This window comes from Macrobrachium rosenbergii, chromosome 21 (genome assembly GCF_040412425.1).
Source record: "Macrobrachium rosenbergii isolate ZJJX-2024 chromosome 21, ASM4041242v1, whole genome shotgun sequence".
Classification (NCBI taxonomy): Eukaryota; Metazoa; Arthropoda; class Malacostraca; order Decapoda; family Palaemonidae; genus Macrobrachium; species Macrobrachium rosenbergii.
Window position 1 is genome coordinate 66,077,073 of NC_089761.1, and position 22,044 is coordinate 66,099,116.

The following is a 22,044-nucleotide window of genomic DNA, read 5'->3' on the forward strand; positions in this document are numbered from 1 at the left end:
TTCAGAACAATAATAATTCAGTTCTAGGGTTAGGGACTGGAGAGTGATTCTTGCACTTTCTGACCTTAGAATTATGTACAATACTGAAAATCTTTTGGCAGTTGTCTTTTTCATTAACGCCTGCTAAAACATGATTCAGCTGTGCTTTTGGAGTCTTCTATAGTACTCAATTGAGATTTGTTAACTCAAAATGCAGTATGATGGTTATTCTACCTACACTTGACTCAGGAACGCTACTAAACACAAACCGACACTCACGGAGTTGTACCTTTCACGCGATGAATTAACGTCAGTGAGCGTTTTTAACGTTTTAGCCCGAGACATGTAAGCAGAACTTCAGCGCGTGGATTTTTATATTGCTACCGAGAACAAAAGTGGCGAAAGTAAGGAAATTGACAGGTAGATAGATATCAATTCCCTTACCTTTGCCAGTTTTGCCAGGTAGAAAGAGAGGGCGTATTGTTTTCTATGAAAGCACTATCATTACACAGGCGATTAATGTATAAAAAGATAGTAATTAGTTTGACGTCGTCTCTGGTTATGAAACTTCCAGATTATAAAAATGTGCTTTCTGATAGATTAAGTTGAATTTCCGTAACCTGTGAGGGTGTTAGGTGGGATTTCATAAGCATCATTTTAGATATGTATTTATATAATATAAAAGGAACAAAAAACGTCATTGTCACACTTTTACAATAAATAAAGAAGCGTGATACAGCCTCGTAAATGTTATAAAGAAGCCAACGCACATATAAAACAGCATTAAAGCTGTCATCAGAGCCTCTTTAGCAGCCTTTCACATTGATTTCGAGTGTCGTGTGTTCCCTTAAAGTTGCCTATATCCTTTGCGGCCTTCTATCTGACTCATGGGTCCATAAAGCTAAACATACTCACTCTTGCCGATATTGCCTTGATCATAGGAGTTAGGTGCTTCTCTCATAAGAGTCAAATCGCGAATCCAACATTAATTCATGAACCAGAGGGTGAAATGCGACTTCCCAAGTAGACTCACAATCAAAAGGCACTCTTTCGTTGGGTCAGAGAATAGTAAGAGCAAAATCTCAATGAAGTAGGTGAGTATCTACCAAGTACGCCTTTTAAAGGTGAGAATAGTCAACAGATCAACCATGATTCCACTATGAAGTGAAACGTTTAGAAGAACGTTAAGGAAAATTCACCGTCGAATAGATAACTATCCCCCAATCTGAGCATCCGTCCTTTTGGCTGACAGAAACAACATTGCAAACAGTCAATTGGGTGCGGATAAAAGCTGTGGTATGTTACACACACACACACAGAGAGAGAGAGAGAGAGAGAGAGAGAGAGAGAGAGAGAGAGAGAGAGAGAGATTAGACTAAACCAGAATCGGGGACTGATTTCTAGAACCATTAACTTCAAGTAGCTGTGTGAAAGGCGAGATCATGAACTCGGTTCATTACTTTTTTCAGTCCTATACATAGGTTTGAATCCTTACTTCGACTATAAACTTAACGAATCCAATATAAAAAAAGAGAGACTTTACTGTATTGGGATAAATCGCATTTTATTCTAGTGTATAAATCTCCTTAATCAAAAGTCGTGATCATTCATAATCAAATCCCTAAGGCCGGCTGAATAGTAAACTATTAACAGACGAGAGGGTGATTCTCATATCACAATTCAGGCAGTAACAACCACCCGAAGGAAAACACAACCAAGGTGGATTGCAGAGGTTGTGAGCTTTTAATTTAGGATTCCTGTTGAAAGGGTCCCCAAAACCGAAGAGCAACAATAAGGACTGACTCAGATAAAGGTAAAGTGGCATGAAATGATTAACCATCGAAATATTGAGGAGTAATGAATGAGTTGGGGCGGAAATCATCAGTTGCGTATAAAAGATGTTGTCGAAGGAGCAGATACTTGAGGACGCTGCTTCAGATGGCAAAGTGAACGTATTTTAAGCCATAGTGAGAGGACGAAGAGATGAAAAGCAATTTTTGCCTTTGCAAGAAATCAAGGAGATATTCAGACCAAAGGCGATTGTAAGACTGAAATCCTTAGTTATGGATACCATATACATTGGCTCCTGCCTTAAGAAATATTTATATTCATTTTGTGTCGTAAACGGAATGTCAAGCAATTTTCGAGATTTAGAATGGAATATAAAATTGAGTCCAAAGGCCAAGTATTGGGACCTGGGGTCATTCAGTGCTGAAAAGCAACTTGAGTGTAAAGAGTGTTTATAAAGGTGTAACAGGGGAAAACCTCGCAGTTGCATTAAGGAACAATAGTTAGGAGAGGGTGTGAAGTAAAATGGAAGACGGAGAATATGAGCAGAGCGATGACAAAAGTTAAAGCTGCAGGGCGACAGGTGGGAAGGAAGCATCGTCCTCATCGTTTTATGTCTATGTCTGAATTCTTAAATCTTTTCAAGGGGAAGAAAGTAAGAAGTCAAAAGGCCACAGCATGTTCATTTCTATATTTCTTGGGTTTATGATGTTATTTATTTCTAAGCAATTTATGCTATTATTAGTTATATTCTATTCATGGCATACATATTATAATTCAAGGGGAAGAATTGTTATAATGCATTTTGTTGGAAAGTCACGACACTAGATAACCCCCAATCTTATATGCTTTATCCGAAGTTGTAGGTACCTTTTCCAGTAAGTGCGTCGTTTAACCGTCGTTCTTGAATATAAAAGATATAATTTTCACAAGATGGACATTATGTTTTCTAATAGACGCCAAAAGAGCTACGGTTGCATGCCCTGCTGCAACAAACAGGCAGTAGAAGAAAACAACCGACTTTCAACAGTGCCAAGCTTTTCCCTCTGACAGCGACTCCAGAGAGAAAGCAACACAGTGGTCACTGCCGCTTTAATCCTTTAACTGCTGAATCGTGGACGAGCTCCCTTTTCTGACAACGTCCTCAACACGAGGTGCTCCATTCACCTTCATAAAAACTAATCAGAAAAGCGTCAAATCCGACACACGCTCTGACACTCACCGGTATTGCATTCAGTTTCGCTCCTCCTGGATATCAAGGCCCTTCCTTTTCATTACCTCTCTCACCCCAGTTATTCAACTCTTTTTAGGTCGTCCTCTTCTCCTCCCTCCTTAAGTCCATTTTTTCCACATGACCTCGCCATCTCAAATTACTCTGATCCATCCTCTCACGTACGTTCACCTTTTTCTACCTGTGTATCTCCACAATGAGCGCCATTAAATTCATCTAACGCTTCGTATACCAGTTCATTCCAAAAGCTTCAACCTTTTTGCTTTCAGTCACTTTCAAATGCACCCTGCTTCACTTTTATAAGGGGGAATTGGTTCAACAATTCCTTCATACATTACTTTCACGCTTGAATATTTTGAATAAACGAAAAAAGAGCTTACACCCATTATTTGTTGCTATTTTTATCTCTTAGTGTTTCTTGCCAGCGTACTTGGATGTTCTTCTAGTTGCAACTGCATTGCTAAGTTTTCTCCTGTGTGTTCGGAAGACAACATAACTCTATTTTACTCTCCTTGCGCCGCTGGATGCACGATGGTGGATGTGTCTGTTAACCCTAAGGTAAGCTCTGCTTTCCCTGCTTGTCGTGACAATGTACGTTATTGTTATATTTCGAGAGATTTTAAGCCGATAGATTTTTGGCAATCGGCAAAGCACTGAACCAGGAACAGATTTTCATGAAACCTGTTAAAACGAGATCTAGATCGAGGTCTAACTTGTCGCACCTTTTGAGAATGAAAGAAGCGGGGCGATTAGGAAGCTGCCCTCATGAATGGCAATAAGCCAACTTCCAGCCTGTTAGATTTTAGTGTTAATCAAGATGTGGAACCAAAATCCCTTATTTGGCTTTCATAATAAATCATTTGGGAAGATTAGCCGAGGGACTAATCAGTGCTATATTCGTTATATTTCACAGGTGATCCTGATGCTAATTTGTGTATTACTGATTCGCTCTTTTAAACTGATTATTGGTGTTTTCCTTCAGCTCTTGCTAACAGTTGTTTCGCTTGATAAACGAAACACAATGGCAAATATCTAACAAAACTATATTGTTACATCCCACAGGTATATAGAGGATGCACTTGTATTGGAAATAATTCATCCATTACTTTACACTCACCGACATCTGGTGCTGCATCCATACAAGTAAGGATGTTCTTTGGCACATAAGACAAAGGTTTTGGTTGTAACATGTATTGGCACATACTTTTATGACACTTGAGAACAAAATTCGCAAAACGCTCACTAATATTGAAGAACAATGACAGTGTTTATGATAAACTAGAGTAAAACTGATATAGCAAAACTTTTTTTGAAAATGCAGAAAGTTCTGTCACGTCATATTCATATTTTTCCATGTTAATCACGAAGATCAATTCTTTCAAGGATTCATTAACATAAAATCTTTGCCTTTTATTCCAGAACCAGGGAAGGACTCAATATGGAACCGCAACAAAGGGTTACTGTCCAGAATCTTGTGGTGCTATCCTTTACTATCTGGTGTTGGAAACGATCGGCACAACTGCTCTGGCAACAGGGAAGATTGGCACTACGATTGTTCACTTAAGGTATTTCACACTTAGGTACTTTCTTTGTTTCTGCTTGCATATAAGTGTGATTGTATGTGACATACACGTATACTATAATTATACTATTATCTATCTACTTTCCTATTTTAAATATACTGTATATATATATATATATATATATATATATATATATATATATATATATATATATATAAATGAATATATATATATGTACACATAAACATATATATATAGTATATACATTATGTATAAAAGTATATATATATAGTATATATATATATATATATATATATATATATATATATATATATATATATATATATATATTATATATATATATATATTGTCACGTTTGCACTGCTGTGTAAATGGAAAGGTGGCTTTAAATAGGATTTCTGATAACTACAACTGACTGAAGGTGGCTGTGCTCCTGTGAACAGAGAAAGTTAAAAGTGAAAAATACTCAAAATCACCAATAAATGAGAAGGGTTGGAGGTAAACTTAAGGTGTCCACTAAATAGTATAATTCACTAATTAAATCAGAAGATAAAATATGTACAGGAGCTATAAACAGAGCTCCTTGGTACCGTCAAGAATTACATTACACTAAAGAATCACAAAGTACTCAAGCAAAGTGCCACAACTGCAAATCTTTACACACTAGGCCTTCCGTAAACTAACAAGCAATAGATATCAGGGAGGATCCAAAGGATGCAGAGTAAGGGGTACGGTGAGCGAGAACATTGCACTGTTGATAGTCTGGATATCTTTACCGGATATGCAGGAAGGTGGCACTGTTGACCTACAGTTGATACCACACTACAGGGACTCGAAATCATGGATCTGCAAGAGCAGGAAAGTTGAACACATACGAATGGACTCGAGTATAATGACAATGAATTCATGTAGGCAAAATAATTACAATTAAAAACAAGTATGCAAATGAAATAAAAATTTGTCACTATTGATCACAATTCCACCACAATCAAAATCAAGGAATCTCTGAGGAGAGGAACAGGGATATGGTACAGGAATTAGAACAGGTTTATAAGCACAGGTGGGGTATAGTTAAGGGGTCGACAAAGAACTTCCAATCACAATACCTTAAGGTCCACAGACAAGACATGAGGTTCGTAGAGCCAAGTTTCTGCAGTAGGGCGTCAGTGGAACCATTGTAACTCAAGGTTCCCCATCAGAGGAGAATTCGATGAAATGCAGTGGCACTGGTAGGCTAATAGGGCATCAGCACACAGAAGTGTGTAGCTGGGTACTGCAATCTTCAGCGTAGCAGCGTAGAACTACTTTAAGTAGGGCTTGAGCATAGTCTCTCAGTGACTTCTGGACAAGGGGAAGTCGTCAGGTAATTCAGCAGGGTGACATCTGTGGGAGGCGGCTAGCAGGAGGAGTCCAATGGCATGAAGTCGGAAGAGTAGACTAGCGGAGTAGCGTAAGGTCAACTAAGCGGGTGTGTGTGTGTGTGTGTGTGTTTGGAGTGCCAGGAGGGTGATGTTGTAGAGTGGTGCTGTAGAGGTAACTAGCGTGAGGTATACTAGCAGTGTGTCTTCTGGAGAAGGTTGAGCAGAGAGTCTACAAGAATGGAGGACACCAGAAGGGGAACTACCATAGGTTATACTAGCAGTATGACTTCTGAAGAGGAACTAACAAAGAATGGTTTTTGGGGCTAGTTGTATTTTGACACTTTTGACAGCCTCTTCTTAATGGGTTCTCCATTGTCCTCCTCACAGGGTGTGACGTTAATCTGGCCAGATACCTAGAAAGGTCATTGTATGGCGGCAAGATAAAGGTTCCAGAGAAGAGGTGTCAATGGGGTGGCAATTAGGTGGGAGAGTCGAGGGATTTGTAGGCGGAGCTGCAGATGTGGGTCAGGTTAAGAAAGGTGACCTTTGATGGCAGCGCAGGTACTTAGGATGGAGGGAAAACTCAGAGAAATGCAAAGGGGCATGTGACTAGGGGATTGAGAAAAATGGTAACAATAGAAGGAATTCTCAACAGGGGCGTGCTACTGGCAAGCAGCTGCTAAAAATGTCAGTTTATGGGTGCATTAGTAGGGTCAGGTCAGATCAGTAATGACTCGCTGTAGGGTCCTGCACTTAGTTTCTCATTAGACACCTGCACTGGGTTAACTGGGTCTGGGAAAACATGGGAACTCTTGGTTTGAAAGCATCAAAACAACTAGTACTTCTTTTGAAATGTACATTAATTCATATTGGGGAATGAATATTTTAATTTAACCTATGTTCTCGAAATCAAGAGGGAAAAATCACAGCATACAGTGAAGACGTTTGTAACAACACACACACACACACATGCACACACACACACACACACACACACACACACACACACACACACACACACACACATATATATATATATATATATATATATATATATATATATATATATATATATATATAAATTTATATGTATATTGTCACAAATATATGCTGCTCTCGTCTCTCTCTTAACATAGGGGTCAGATTGCAATCCATTGGTGGGGTAGTGACCTGTACCCGATGATAGTAGGAGTGAGACAAGTTTTGGATGTATCTTGGCGAGAGGGTTGAGTTCAGGTAGGCAGATTAAATGAGTCATTGGGGGATAGGCATACTAGTAGTGTTGCTCTGTACCCTTGTCCCAAGACCTAAATCTCTGTGCTTTCGTTTCCGCTGGTTCTTAATTGTTTTTCAGAACTGTCGGGCAACTGTTCCTTGACTCTCACCACTTACGTGGCTTGAAGGCTTACAGGACAAACAACATCCAAAAATTGGCTGAGAGAAGTCAGTTCCCGCTCTCCTCTCACTAATCTCTCATTTCCGTTTCATTTAATTCACCTCCCAAAGTAAATCCTTTGCTGATATTTAAGACTTACTAGTGTGTATTTCCCCATATGAATTAAGTTATTGATGAAATAATCTTTTGCTCAATGACATAAAGTAAATCATCCCTTCATTGTGATAAATCATTGCAAGTCAGAGATTTTATGCCTTAATCCTTATCTGGGAAATCTACTTCCAGAGATGTGTTACCTCATCTCCTCGTGTTTTATGCCACAGACCTACCTGTTAGAAGTTGTTAGAAGACAATTAATTCAACCTTGCTACAAGCAAGCCTCTGCTTTTGCAACTGAGTGTCAGATTGTAACTGTATATTCATGAGCCACGAGCTCCAGCTAGTGTAATCATAGTGTAAAATTCCTATTTCCTTCTGAGAGCCAGTTAACTGTAAATTTTGTTGTAAGATTATTGTTGCACTTGTTTTGCTGTGTTGCATACCAGTCATGATTTATTTACCCTGCTTGAACTGTGTGAAATAAAGTAATCAGTGGAACCACAGGCCTTCATGGCGATCTTTCCCTTTGTTTAGATGTAACTCGAAGGTAAGTCTGCTCTTTTGTTACATTTGCTTTCATATTTGGCTCTGGGGGTAAGTGGCCCATAAGGCAATTTTCTCAATCAATATTCATTTCATCTAGCCAGACCCAGACCAATATGTAACATTGTCAATCTTGCTAGAGATCTCGGTCAAATTAGCGGAACTAGCGAGCGCTAAAACACTAGACTGGGATTTGAAATGAACCGAGGAATACATAATGAAGGTTGGACAGAAATGAGGAAGAGATAACAGATAAGAAAATCTCAGTGTTATATTATCATAATTGTATCAGGTAACGAATAGTAAATAATTAATGCTTAAACAGTGATTTTGTAATAATATAAGCAAAGCAGAGTGAGCGCCGATTCTTAATTTATTTTCACGTCACAAATCAAAACAGACATTCATCTCGCAAGTGTAGCAGAGCTGTGTTTGTAGAGCCAGTTGCTAGTGAGTCGTTTAGTAGGTGAATTATTGTATGTGTTAACAGTAAGAACTTAGCTAGTGTGTTATTTGAAAACAGTTTACAGTATGTTGGGAAAAGAAACGCAGTTTTCCTGTTTGTGAAGTGAATTTTTAAATAATTTGAAAATTCACTTTTGTTGAAGAGTACAACGTCTGGCAACTTAGTTTGCCTTGCTCCGCAGTGTCCCACCAACGCTCACTCACTCATAGCAATCAGCTGTTTCAGAATGAGTCCTGCCGGAATATTCTCGGTAGAGTTTAATAATTATTCATACTTTGAAAGAATCATTCATGCTCAAATATATGTAGGAATCACTCCATCAGAAAAAATAAGTGTTTTCTTTCGTATCTTGTAGGGTAACAAAGGAGTGTGTGTGTACATAAGTTGTTCCTCGCAAAGCATTGTGGGAGTCTGTCATTTTGGTTGGTTATCTGTGTGACATCATGGCAGCCATGCTGAATCAAGGTTGTTTACAAACAGAGCCACGTGTTGTTTTGTTTACCACCTACTCACTCTTGTGACCTTGAGTATTATTTCCAATCACTGTCATTTATTGACTGCACCACAGGCTTCTTTCCAAATTATTTTTTTGCATGCATACCTAACGTAAACCTCACATAGTAAACTGAAAATCTTTCACAAATTGATTAGAGTAACGGGAACCCAAAAACACCTTTTATTTAATCACTGAGAGTGGAGTCCATTTAATTTAGTTAGAGGTAACAAGTCATCCTTATACTATATCCACTTCCCAGCCGGGAGAGAGAGAGAGAGAGAGAGAGAGAGAGAGAGATAAATGAAGTCATTCTTTACCTGTACGCTAGTTTTACCAAAAAATTAATAGGAGGCATGATTTGTTAACTGTGGGAGATATTATCGGAGGATAACCTATTACTTTCTAAAAGCCAAGTGAAACAAATAAAACCCAAGTTACATGTTAAATTCAATCCCTGGGATAGCCCCTGTATTCACCAGCATATATTTTCTTTTCCTTTGGCTCATGTTAAGCGTAGTTCTGTTAATTGTACGCACACATGCTTAACCTAATTATATAATCTTCACACATTTTCCATTAAGTGCTTTAGGCACTGAGCAGGTACTTGATCCATTTCTTAAAGAGAAAAGAATGGACAAAAATAAAAAAAAACCTTAGCATTACAGAATAATTCTGGGTGTAAGTTAAAATTAACAACAGTTTATTAAAACTGTCTCGCTCGAGTGGGTGCTTTAAAGACTTAAGTATACTGTAAGCAATAAATTGCACATTGAGTGCACACCCAAGTCCTTCTTCCCTCTTCATGAAAGGAAGCAGTATTACTAGTGCCTAGGAACTAGTCGCCCACGAGTGCCAACCAAAGGGATTCGCCTTTTACAGTGCCACTGATCTGTGCACTGTCAATGAGTAACCCGCCTGAAGCGTTTTGCCTTTCTTTTCCTCTTACTTATCGCATGCGCTCTGCTTGTGTGGAGTGCTGTTCCTTTAATACAATTGGTTTGTATGACGCCCAGTGTTGTTCTTTGGAACCTCCAGCACCTCAGTGCCACAAGGAAAGAGTCCTGTGTTAATAAACAACCCGCACCTTTGCATTGAGACACAGAGCGCCAACAATAGCATATCCACCCATAAGGACTTTGTTAACCAAGGACCGCTCCAGTGGTTTGACCTCTGAATGGCATGCTCAGCCACAGTGCCGCCTTATTGAAAGGTGCCATTCCATTGAAGTGTCACCAGAGTTAAGGAACATTTCCCCCAAATCACTATAATTCCCAGGCCATTTTTGATATGCCCTAACCTACCAGAACTATTTTGGCAGAAAATTACCAAACCTTCATGAACCCGGGGAAAGAGGTGGGCTACACACTAAAAGAGCTCACCAAGTGGGTACAGACACAGCTGGACGCAGCACTCAAAAGGTAGAGACAAGAAAGAGAAGAGGAAAGACAGTATGAACTGGAAAAAGAGGAAAACAGGAAAGAGAGAGAGAAGAGTAAAGGAAGTGTGAAGAAGTAAAAGAAGAAAGAGAAAGGAAGGAGAGAGGAACCAGGGAAGAAAGAGAAAGGGCAGGCAGAGAAGCAAAAAAGAAAGAGAGAAAGGAGAAGGAAGAACAACAGAAACACCAGCAAGAACAATGTCAGTATGAACTGGTGCTGAAGGAAAAGGAGATTGAGCTGGAGAAGGCTTGAAAAGACAGTACCGCTTTAAAGGGGGAGCTATCAAGAAGCACCCTCAGAACCCTTTCAAGAAACCTAATGTCACCACTCCTTCCACTAATAAGCAATCCACCTCAGTCACCAAGCAAGCAAGCCCATCCAAGAGGACCCTGCAAAGACTGTGGTGGTTCTGGACATTATAGTGCCGGATATGCTGCCTGCCCAAATCATGGTACCACTACCAAGCACATCAACTTGCTAGGGGGGGCTTTAACTTTCCTGGCAGTTTTTGGCAGGCTTTCGTCTCCATTGCCTTTATCTGAAAAGAGGCATTTCAAGCAGTCACCAGGTCTTTGGAGAGATAAAAAGATGCACCAAAAAGGGGAGCATGGAGAGAAATTTATGTATGGGCTGAGTGTCTTATACCCTTCCTCAGCTAGTTATCAGTATGAAAGATGCTACATTTACTTTGTAAGACAGTTAGGGAGCTGGGTTTGCTTTATAAAGTGGTTCCTACATTACATATATATATATATATATATATATATATATATATATATATATATATATATATATATATATATATATATATATATATTCAGTAAGCTACAAACTTCCTTTAATATCCAATTCGCTTTACCTCGGAAATAATATATTTTCATATATGTTACCGAAGGGGAATTTTTTAGTTGATAATAAGTTCGTCGTCCCGTGGGCTCGAACCAGAGAAGGACAAGAACTCAGGACTACAGTGGACGCATTAACCCATACGGCCAGCAAGTGAGGTATAAGTGGATATCGTCTCCCATATACAAATCCCCCACCGAACTCAGGTGTTTGTATTTAGAGACGATATCCACCCACCTCTGCCATGCTAACCGTGTAGTACATTTGTCGCAGGCAGCCATATTATGACTTTTTATCACATCACCGTGATTCATATACAATCAGTAAGCTACAAACTTCCTTTAATATCCAATTCGCTCTTCCTCGGAAATAATATATTTTCATATATGTTACCGAAGGGGAATTTTTAGTTGATAATAAGTTCGTCGTCCCGTGGGCTTGAACCAGCGAAGGACAAGAACTCAGGACTACAGTGGACGCATTAACCCACGCAGCCAGCAAGTGAGGTATAAGTGGATATCGTCTCCCATATACAAATCCCCCATCGAACTCAGGTGTTTGTATTTAGAGACGATATTCACCCACCTCTGCCATGCTAACGTGTAGTACGTTTGTTAATGACGCAGCCATATTATGACTTTTATCACATCACCGTGATTCATATACAATCAGTAAGCTACAAACGTCCTTTAATATCCAATTCGCTTACCTCGGAAATAATATATTTTCATATATATGTTACTGAAGGGGAATTTTTAGTTGATAAGTTCGTCGTCCCGTGGGCTCGAACCAGCGAAGAACAAGAACTCAGGACTACAGTGGACGACAACCCACGCAGCCAGCAAGTGAGGTATAAGTGGATATCGTCTCCCCATATACAAATACCTCACTTGCTGGGCGTGGGTTAATGCGCCCACTGTAGTCCTGAGTTCTTGTCCTTCGCTGGTTCGAGCCCACATGACGACGAACTTATTATCAACTAAAAAATTCCCCTTCAGTAACATATATGAAAATATATTATTTCCGAGGTAGAGCGAATTGGATATTAAAGGACGTTTGTAGCTTACTGATTGTATATGAATCACGGTGATGTGATAAAAAGTCATAATATGGCTGCGTGAGACAAACGCACTACACTGTTAGCATGGCAGAGGTGGGTGGATGTCGTCTCTAAATACAAACACCTGAGTTCGATGGGGGATTTGTATATGGGAGACGATATCCACTTTTACCTCACTTGCTGGCCGCGGGTTAATGCGCCCACTGTTGTCCTGAGTTCTTGTCCTTCGCTGGTTCGAGCCCACGGGACGACGAACTTATTATCAACTAAAAATTTCTTCGGTAAATATATATGAAAATATATTATTTCCGAGGTAGAGCGAATTGGATATTAAAGGACGTTTGTAGCTTACTGATTGTATATGAATTACGGTGATGTGATAAAAGTCATATATATATATATATATATATATATATATATATATATATATATATATATATATATATATATATATATATATATATATATATATATATATATATATAGATATATATATATATATATATATATATATATATATATATATATATATATATATATATATATATATATATATATATATATATATATATATATGTGTGTGTGTGTGTGTGTGTGTGTGTGTACAAACATATGTGTGTGTGTGTGTATACATATACAAACATATACATATATTTTGTTCTGAATTCTTAATTTTTAGCAAGAGCCACAACAAATTCTTTTTTTTTGTTAACAGGTCCTCTGCTGAAAAAATCAATAACCAGACCAGTCAAAGATTTAACATAAATATCAGGCTTTAAGTAACAAACACTTAAAAGACAGTGATAAAACCAAGAACTAACAATTTAACAGTTTTTTTATTAACATTAACACTTTCAAAATAATTTAAAAATTCCCTGAAAACCTGCTTGAGGAACCAAAAAAACAAACAAGCCTATACAATACCTTCACACAACCGCAATCGCTTACCTGACTGGTACACCAAAGAGTAAGAGAGAAATGTCACAGTGGTAGAACGAAATCAACACTCACTCACGTGCACATGATAGGAGACAGAAGAATTTTAACACTATAAATTTACTTTTTCCTTTATACTAATAATTTACAAAAATAATGGGATACACCTTAACTCATATGAATCAACTATAAATGTTCACCCAATACTGTGAAATTACAATGAAGCTATATGCAACTGAGGAAAAACTGTCCTTGACATAAAGGCTCTTACAGGAGCTTCCACTTGATACAGTTTAATACAAAAGCTCCAATGACAGACTTCACTAATATAATGAAGGGTAAAGTGAATAAGGGCAAAAGGGACGCTCACCCTTCCCCGGCATCAACAAGCCTCCTGACGATTCCCGTAGGATCCAGCAAGGCACTCACAATGCAAGGGATGGACCTAGCTTACAGGTGGACAAAGGCAAAACCCACAGACAAGCTTGCACAGGAAGGCACAGGGCAGACCCTCACCACCACCAGCAGGAAACGAAGAAAGTGAAGAAGCGAGCGTATAACAGGGCCTTGACCAGAAGGCAGTACTAGTAAAATATGGTTCCCTGTATTGCAAAAACATTACAAGGAACTGTAGTGATTAACCTTTGCCCGATGAAAAGGTCCCCCACATGAGGTAAGGGCGACGAGAAAAGTGGCGTAATACCATCAGGCGAAGAGACTGTTACAGAAGACGATTCTCCGCTCATTGAAATGTGAAAAGGAACAAGCAGATAAATTGTTAAACAATGCATACAAATCCATTAAGGAGAGCAGAAGAAAGAGAAAGAAACCACTAAGCAGTTTCCTGTGACTTATGCAAAATGCAAATTTATATTACATTAAAAGAGAAACCACAGAAATAATTTAAGAAGTTATTACAATACACACACACATTATATATATACATATATATAATATATATATATATATATATATATATATATATATATATATATATATATATATATATATATATATATATATATATATATATATATATATATATATATATATATATATATATATGTGTGTGTGTGTGTGTGTGTGTGTGTGTGTGTATGTATTGTCACAAATGTCTTCATCGTTTGTCATGATTTTTCCCTCTTGATTTTTGCGAATAAATATTCATTCCCTGAGATGCAAAACCATACATTTCAAAAAGAAATACAAGTTTTTTGGTGTTTTCAAACCAAGCGTTCCCATGTTTTTCCCTGGCCCAGTTAAGCCAATGCAGGTGTCTAATGAGAATATGATTTATGATCATAGCTGAAGCCATTACTGATGTGACCTGACCCTAGTAATGTGCCCCTAAGGGGACATGTTTAGCAACCGCTTGCAAGTAGCATGCCCTGCTGAGAGTTCCTTCTATTGTTACTATTTTTCTCAATTCCCCAGTCACACGTACCCCTTCACGTTTCTCTGTGTTTATCTTGCCTTCCCAGCTACCTGTGCTGCCTTCAAGGGTAATTTTTCTTGACCTGACCCTCACCTACATCTCTGCCTACTAACACCTGCATCCCTGCATCCCTGCCTGTAACTCCCTCGACTTTCCCATCTCATTGTCACCCCACTGATACCTCTTTTCTCGAACCTTTATCTGGCCACCATACAATGACCTTACTAGGTACCTGACCGGATTAGTGACATGTCCTACGAGGAGAACAATGGACGACTCATCAAGAAGAGGCTGTCAGAAGTGTCACTAGTCCTTCTTCAGAAGTCACACTGCTTGTAGACACTCTGCTCAACCTACTTCCGAAGACACACTGCTAGTATCCCCATGCTAGCTACCTCTGCAACACCACTCTGCAATGCCACCCTCCTGGCATACACACACACACATCACTGCTAGTTGACCTTACGCTACTACTCGAGTCTTCTCACCTGACTTCATGCCACTGGATGCCCTCTGCTAGCTGCCTCCCACAAGGCGACACGCTGCTGAATCACCTGATGATGTCTCCCTGTCCAGAAGTCACCAAGAGGCTTTCACTCAAGTCCTACTCGAAATAGTCCTTACGCTGCCTATGCCGAAGATTGTCATAACCAGCCACTCACCTCTGTGCGCTGATGCCCTACTAGGCTATCAGCGCCCCTGTCCTTCAACATATTTCCCTCTGGTGGGGGAACCCTGAGTGACAACATTTCCACTGATGCCCTCCGGCCTACCCCTGGCTCTACAAACCTCACGTCTTGTCCACGGACCTAAGGTAATGTGATTGGAAGTTGTTTGTTGGTCCCTTACCTATAACCTTCCTGCTGATCCGCTCCCTCGAAGATTCCTGTGATTTTGATTGTGATGTAATTGTGATTAATAGTGACATAGTTTAACTTTCATTCATGTACTTGGGTTAACTTGTAATCATTACGTAAGACAGTGCCCCAATATTTTGCCTACGTGAATTCATTGTCATTTTACTCAGTCCCATATCCCATATCCGGTTAAGATATCCGGACTATCAACAGTGAAATGTTCTCGCTCATTGTACCCCTTACTGTGCATCCTTTGGATCCTCCAGAATATCTTTTGCTTGTTAGCCTACGAAAGGCTTAGAGTGTAAGATTTGCAGTTGTGGCACTTTGCTTGAGTACTTTGTGATTCTTTTGTGTAACGTAATTCTTGACAGTGCCACGGAGCTCCATTGATAGCCCCTGTGCATATTTTATCTTCTGACTGATTTAGTGAATTATATTATTTAGTGGACATCTTAAGTTTACCTTAAGATGTGGTAAATTTTGAGTATTTTTCACTTTTAACTTTTCCTGTTCATTGGAGTGCAGCCACCCTCAGTCAGGTGTAGTTATCAGAAATCCTATCTGGAGCAACCTTTCCAAACACATGGCAACGAATGTGAAATATATATATATATATATATATATATATATATATATATATATATATATATATATATATATATATATATATATATATTATAGGAATATGTGAAATCATGGATTTGTGAAAAATCTCTAGAAATCTCTAGGGGAATTGTGAAATGACCAATTCGCTTAGGAACATTTGATCCTTGAGGGCTTGTACTAAGCACGGTGAAATACATTTGTCCCCCAAGAGTCTAGTACTAACGTGGCAAAGAAGTGTAGATGAGTCACTGTTTCACCATATTTAGTACTACCCCTCGGGGATCAAATGTTCCTAAGCGAGTTGCTCATTCCACAGATTCCCTAGGGATTTCACATATTCCCTATAACACGCACATGCACACACACACACACACACACACACACACACACACACACACACACACACACATATATATATATATATATATATATATATATATATATATATATATATATATATATATATATATATATATATATATATATAACGAGCTTTATTCTGATTTCCCGGGTGTATTTCGAAATGGATGTAAACTGGATGTATGTTCGTGTATCACGTAATATTAAACATCATTTGCATAATTATCTAGCAATGAAGCTATTGGTAATGAATGAATATAAATGTAACAGAGTACAGTCTCTTTAGTTTACACGAGAGATAGAAAAGAGCTGCTATTCTTTTATGCCTCTGCCTATTCACATGTTTTACCCTATTCTTAGTATGTTTCAGTCTTATTACCACCATCATCATCCTCTCCAAGGCCGTTTGACTCCGAGGGCCTTTGTGATATTCCGCTTCTCACGTCTTTGCTGTTTTACCTTTACAAATGTTCACTGATCTCCAACCTCTGTCTTATAGTTTTCATGCAGTGGGTTTGTTTCTTCCAACTCTTCCGGAGCCCAGTTGACATTATCATACGCTGTGCTCCCAGAGGTTGTCCGAGGGAAACACCAAAGCCATTGCCATCCCCTTATTATCATTATCTCACCTACTTATTAAAATACTGTAATTTCCTTTATGGTATCATTACTCACCCTCTCTTGCCATCTGGTTCCTAAGATTCTCCTGAAGGCTCTACTAACCAAATCGACAAAATCTTTTAGATATAGTTCATTGTTATACCATGATTCATGCCTGAATAGCAATGCAGACAGATCTAGACATATGCATAACCTTACTTTCGTATGCAATTTTATTCTATTTGATGATTTCCAAATCTTATTCAACCTGCCCCTATTTGGTTTGTCTTATTGAAGACTCACTAAATTCCAACTCAAGAGTTCCTGTACTGGATATCTTTGTTCATATATATTGGAAAAAGTCAGCATCATCAATCATTTCTCATTCTTATGTTATCTTGACCGTTTATGCATACTCCATTATCATTTCTACTGCTTTTCTTAGAGTTATTTCGAGTTCCATCTCTTTAGATGTAGTATTATGATGCATTCTGTTAAGCATGCTTTGAAAATCTAATGGCGTTTTGCTGATTAGCACAGCATCATCTGCATATTCGTAGTCTGTAGAGTTTCTGTCATTACTCAATTCTAAACCTTCACTTCCATCTCCAACCACTTATTCGTTATAATATCTGTAAGAAGGGCAAACAGCAAGGGGTAATAAAGTTCCCTTGTATCACCCCACCATTTACTGCAAAGTCGCTTGATATTATCCCATCAGCATTAACTTTCCATTTACCTCGTTAATGGATCATTTCAATTAGCTCTACTTTCTTGAATAGAATGCCCCAGTGACGTAAAACCACCCATAAGATTGGTCTGTGGTCGATATCGAATGCCGTCTCATAATAGACAAAAGTCATCCGAAGAGAAGGCTTAAATTCCATGCAATACTGCGCAATGTGTTTTAACATAAGTATTTTAGCTGTGCAACTACTACCTTTTGTAAAAGCAGCTTGTTTTTCTCTAAGCTTTGTAGGAATTTTCCTCCAGCAATTGAAAATAATCATAGTGCATATTTTCATTACAACAAACATAAATGCAATGCCAATAAAGACGACTTATCTTCTTATCTTTCTTTGGTAACTAAACTATGACCCCAGCAACACAGCTTGAGAGAGAGAGAGAGAGAGAGAGAGAGAGAGAGAGAGAGAGAGAGAGAGAGAGAGAGAGAGAGAGAGAGAGAGAGAGAGAGAGAGATACTTATATAATTGTGATAACCACAATGCCCTCTTAACTTTTCAATTTTTTTTTTATATTTTTTGGATAACAGAATTTTGTCTTCAAAAATTTCTGATGACTAAAATGTTTTAAAAATCAATTCTTCTTAAGACTCCATATAAGTATAAAAAAATCTTTACTTTCGGAAAGCTTAACAATACCTCAGGAAAAAGGAAACTCTATGAGCACATGAATTTTTAAGAACTTTAGGCTAATACAGGACATTCAGAATCCTTGGGAGAGTATTTCTTCCAAGAACTTTTGCCGGTTACATTTTAAAGATTCGAAGTGTTGTTTATGGTGGGCTGGAAACTTTTAAGGCATTCCAGTTTCAGAAATGTATGTTCAACGATGCGGTTTCATTCAGAACTTAAAGATGTTTGAAAATAATGTCTGCAAGGAACTGAATTATTTTTCTCACAACGTTCGTATTTATTGGCTTGCAATTAGAGAATAGAAATGTAGCCATGATGTGAGTTTGTAGCTTTTTGTTTCTGCACCGAAGTTCTTGCGGTCAAACCCCTCTCTTATAAATTGTAAGCATTTGAACAATTTGTATTTTTCTCTGTAATAATTCATAATCTATACAGTCATTCCTGAAATTTAGGCTTTTTAGGTAACTACACAAACTACAGAAATTAATTACTATAACTATGGAATGAAAGTGGATCATTCGTATGGGGATGACAGCCATGGAATACGTAAAGTTGTTAATGCGTGTGGGGAAAGCTAAGGAAAATATGTATATAAATGTCGTGATGGGTATGACCACTATGGACTAAATCTTGGAAACAAATATGGATATGACCACGATGAAATCAATCTTGATACACTGGCAGGATATGACTGCTAAGGTGAAAAAATCTCAATAAAGTCTTGATAACAGCATAAGTATATCCATTTTGGAATGGCTCTTGATATTTGGTATGGGTTCCCCTACCGAAGAAATAACAGGAAAAGTATGACCACTAAGGAATAAACCTTGATAACGGCCGTGGTCACATTTATGGAATAAATCTTGATAACGGGTTTGGGTATGACCCCTACGGAATAAATCGTGTAACGGGTATAAGAATTGCCGCTATGGAATAAATCCTCATGAAGGCCACGTGAAGAACCACAATTAAATCAAAACTGATGATGGGTGCACTGTAGAGTAGGTGCGGCAGATGTGCATCTGACATTCAATCGAGTCATTTCTTGAAACCTGGTTCCTCGCGGGCCATGTAAGCAATCAATCGCTAAAGTTACCTGTCTGATAAAGAGAGTTATAAATAATCAATTTTTCCCTGTTTAACCTCAATTGGTCCTTTGATGATCAAGGTCTTTTTTGGCGTTCAGCCGGTGGTTATGAAACCTTTGATGCTTTACTTATTTTAACGAAATATACCCTTTCATTTAGAATGATCTTTATTCATTATGCGTACAATAAAAGTATTACCTTTTTGGTAAGTTGTCTATTTACAGGAAGTCAAATGAAAATAAGAAGGCCAATTAATGGAATTTATTAATAGCTTTTTATAGGAAGTTATATTACATCTTTCTCTGTCGGTTTCAAGTTGATTGAACTGCGCAAGACCGAGGAAACAAAATACCTGTGAAGCTGGTGGCGGGAATCTCAACACACCTGACGGGACTTGACACCGATTGAGCTGGTTTTTGTGTTCCTTTTCCTTTGCTTATTTTCTCGTTTTCTGTGTTATTGTAGATATCCGTTTCTATCTATTATTTTATTCGAATTCTTTATCATTCATTGCCTTTTATTTTGTTTTTTCCTTGTTTGACAATAAGCAATCTATAGTTTAAAAACTTGCCACGCAGATTTCACGTCTTTAAGCATGTGTTTATCAGGAATGATAACAAAAATTGTAAGTTGATTTTGCAGCTGTTTATAAAAAAACAGTGTCTAAAACAAAATAAGAAATCTAATCTTAAAACTATCTATTTAGCTGTGAATGACCTATCGTTTAACTCCTTTCTTTAGGCTTCCTTTTTGAAAATGATTACAATTCTCGATCTGTAACTTTTGTACGGTGTTTGTTGAAGGTCCAATTCTCTTAGAAATAGGCCAACAACTGAACCATTTGATAGAGTAAAAGTAGAAGAAATTTTACACAAACTATTATTAGTTGCGCATTTACTTAGCATTGTATGACCCAAGTCTGGGTCACTAAATAGGAATAACAACAGTTTTAAGAGAAAATCTTCTCTTAGATTCTTTAGTTTAGAAGTATGTGAACTTATCATGAATCTTGTATTACGTCATGTTCCTTTATAATTCTGCTTTAGTCAGTGAGCTAGAGGTCCAAGTGTGCTTAACGTTTGCAATTAGAACATTTCTCCCGATTCCTTTTTATTTTCTTAGTTTTTATTATATCTCTGAAATTCAGACTGCTATACGTCATATGGGCGTTTATCACGTGCAAGGTCACTGAATTCAGCTACTGACACTTTTTCTCTATAAGAAAACAGAAAGAGGGCTTACTTACTAATCGACCTTCGCGTAGTTATCAGGAATATATTGAGAAACGAATGGAAAAATCGTTTTACCTTTTTCCAACACCCTTCAGGGAAAACTTACGTATGCTGACAATTTCCAGGGCTGTAGACGACAAGGACAAAGGTCTCTCCATTGGAATACTAGAAGTATTCATGGCTCTCTTGGGATTCATCCCAGGTCCCCTGGTCATGGGCAAGGTTGTAGGTAAGTGTTGAGGCACCGATCAAAAGTTAAGTTTCAGCCAATGTTTTCGGTTCTAGATAATATCCCTGCCCTGATTATATCAGACAACAAAATTACTGCAGTGCAAAAGAACGAATATATATATATATATATATATATATATATATATATATATATATATATATATATATATATATATATATATATATATATATATATATATATATATATATATATATATATATATATATATATATATATATATATATATATATATATATATTATATATATATATATATATATATATATATATATATATATATATATATATATATATATATATATATATGTATGTATGTATATATGTATATATGTATGTATGTATATATATCTTTTCTTTTTCTAAAGTAAGAACAGCATGTGTCAGAAAGTCTTCCCGATACAATTGACCAATAAGTACCTTCTCGTTCTCAGGGGAAAGATCCCATAAGTCTTTCGTTTATGAAATAAATCGTCAGCAATTAGTAACTCCCAGTTGACAGTTTAATCGAGCGAAGTACGTTGTGACTTTTTCTTTCTAGACTCTTCTTGTGTTATCTGGGAGGAAAGATTTGGAGTCCAGGGGAACTGCTGGCTCTACGACACCGATAAGTTCAGGATCTTGCTGCATTCCTGTGCGGCAGGTAAGAAGGACATGAATTTCTTGGTGAAAATAAATGGGTCTTAACGCAATATGTTTCCATAGATCTTCTGGGATGAAAACAATAAAAAATATGTTGTTTAGAGTAAACTTGTTCAACATGATCATCAACCCCCGAATAATGAGTGGATTTGAAAGTAGCTTACCAGGTAGGCCTACTGTTATTCCAGTACTATAAACTACAGTTTTAAGTTGAATTCTTTTATAGGGAAAGAACTTCTCACACATAGATGTTAACAGCAATTTCTGTTCATTTTCTATAGTTCTTTTCTCTATTTACACATTACCTATATTTGAAACTTTCATGACACCTATGACATAAAAACTCAGCTGATGACTGAGCCTCTGAATATTTTCTTTTTCATATCTTTTGGCTTCAGTGGTTGGTAGGCTATCT

General features: G+C 37.7%; 1 protein-coding gene across 1 annotated transcript in view; it reads left to right on the forward strand.

The window, feature by feature from the left end:
* Positions 1-22,044, forward strand: part of LOC136849639 (solute carrier organic anion transporter family member 74D-like) — a 56,688-nt gene that overhangs the window by 33,457 nt on the left and 1,187 nt on the right. The window contains exons 5-9 of the mRNA XM_067122944.1: positions 3,424-3,556; positions 4,061-4,141; positions 4,418-4,563; positions 20,864-20,967; positions 21,529-21,630. Coding sequence (XP_066979045.1) covers positions 3,424-3,556; positions 4,061-4,141; positions 4,418-4,563; positions 20,864-20,967; positions 21,529-21,630 — 566 coding nt within the window. The remainder of the gene's footprint in view (positions 1-3,423; positions 3,557-4,060; positions 4,142-4,417; positions 4,564-20,863; positions 20,968-21,528; positions 21,631-22,044) is intronic.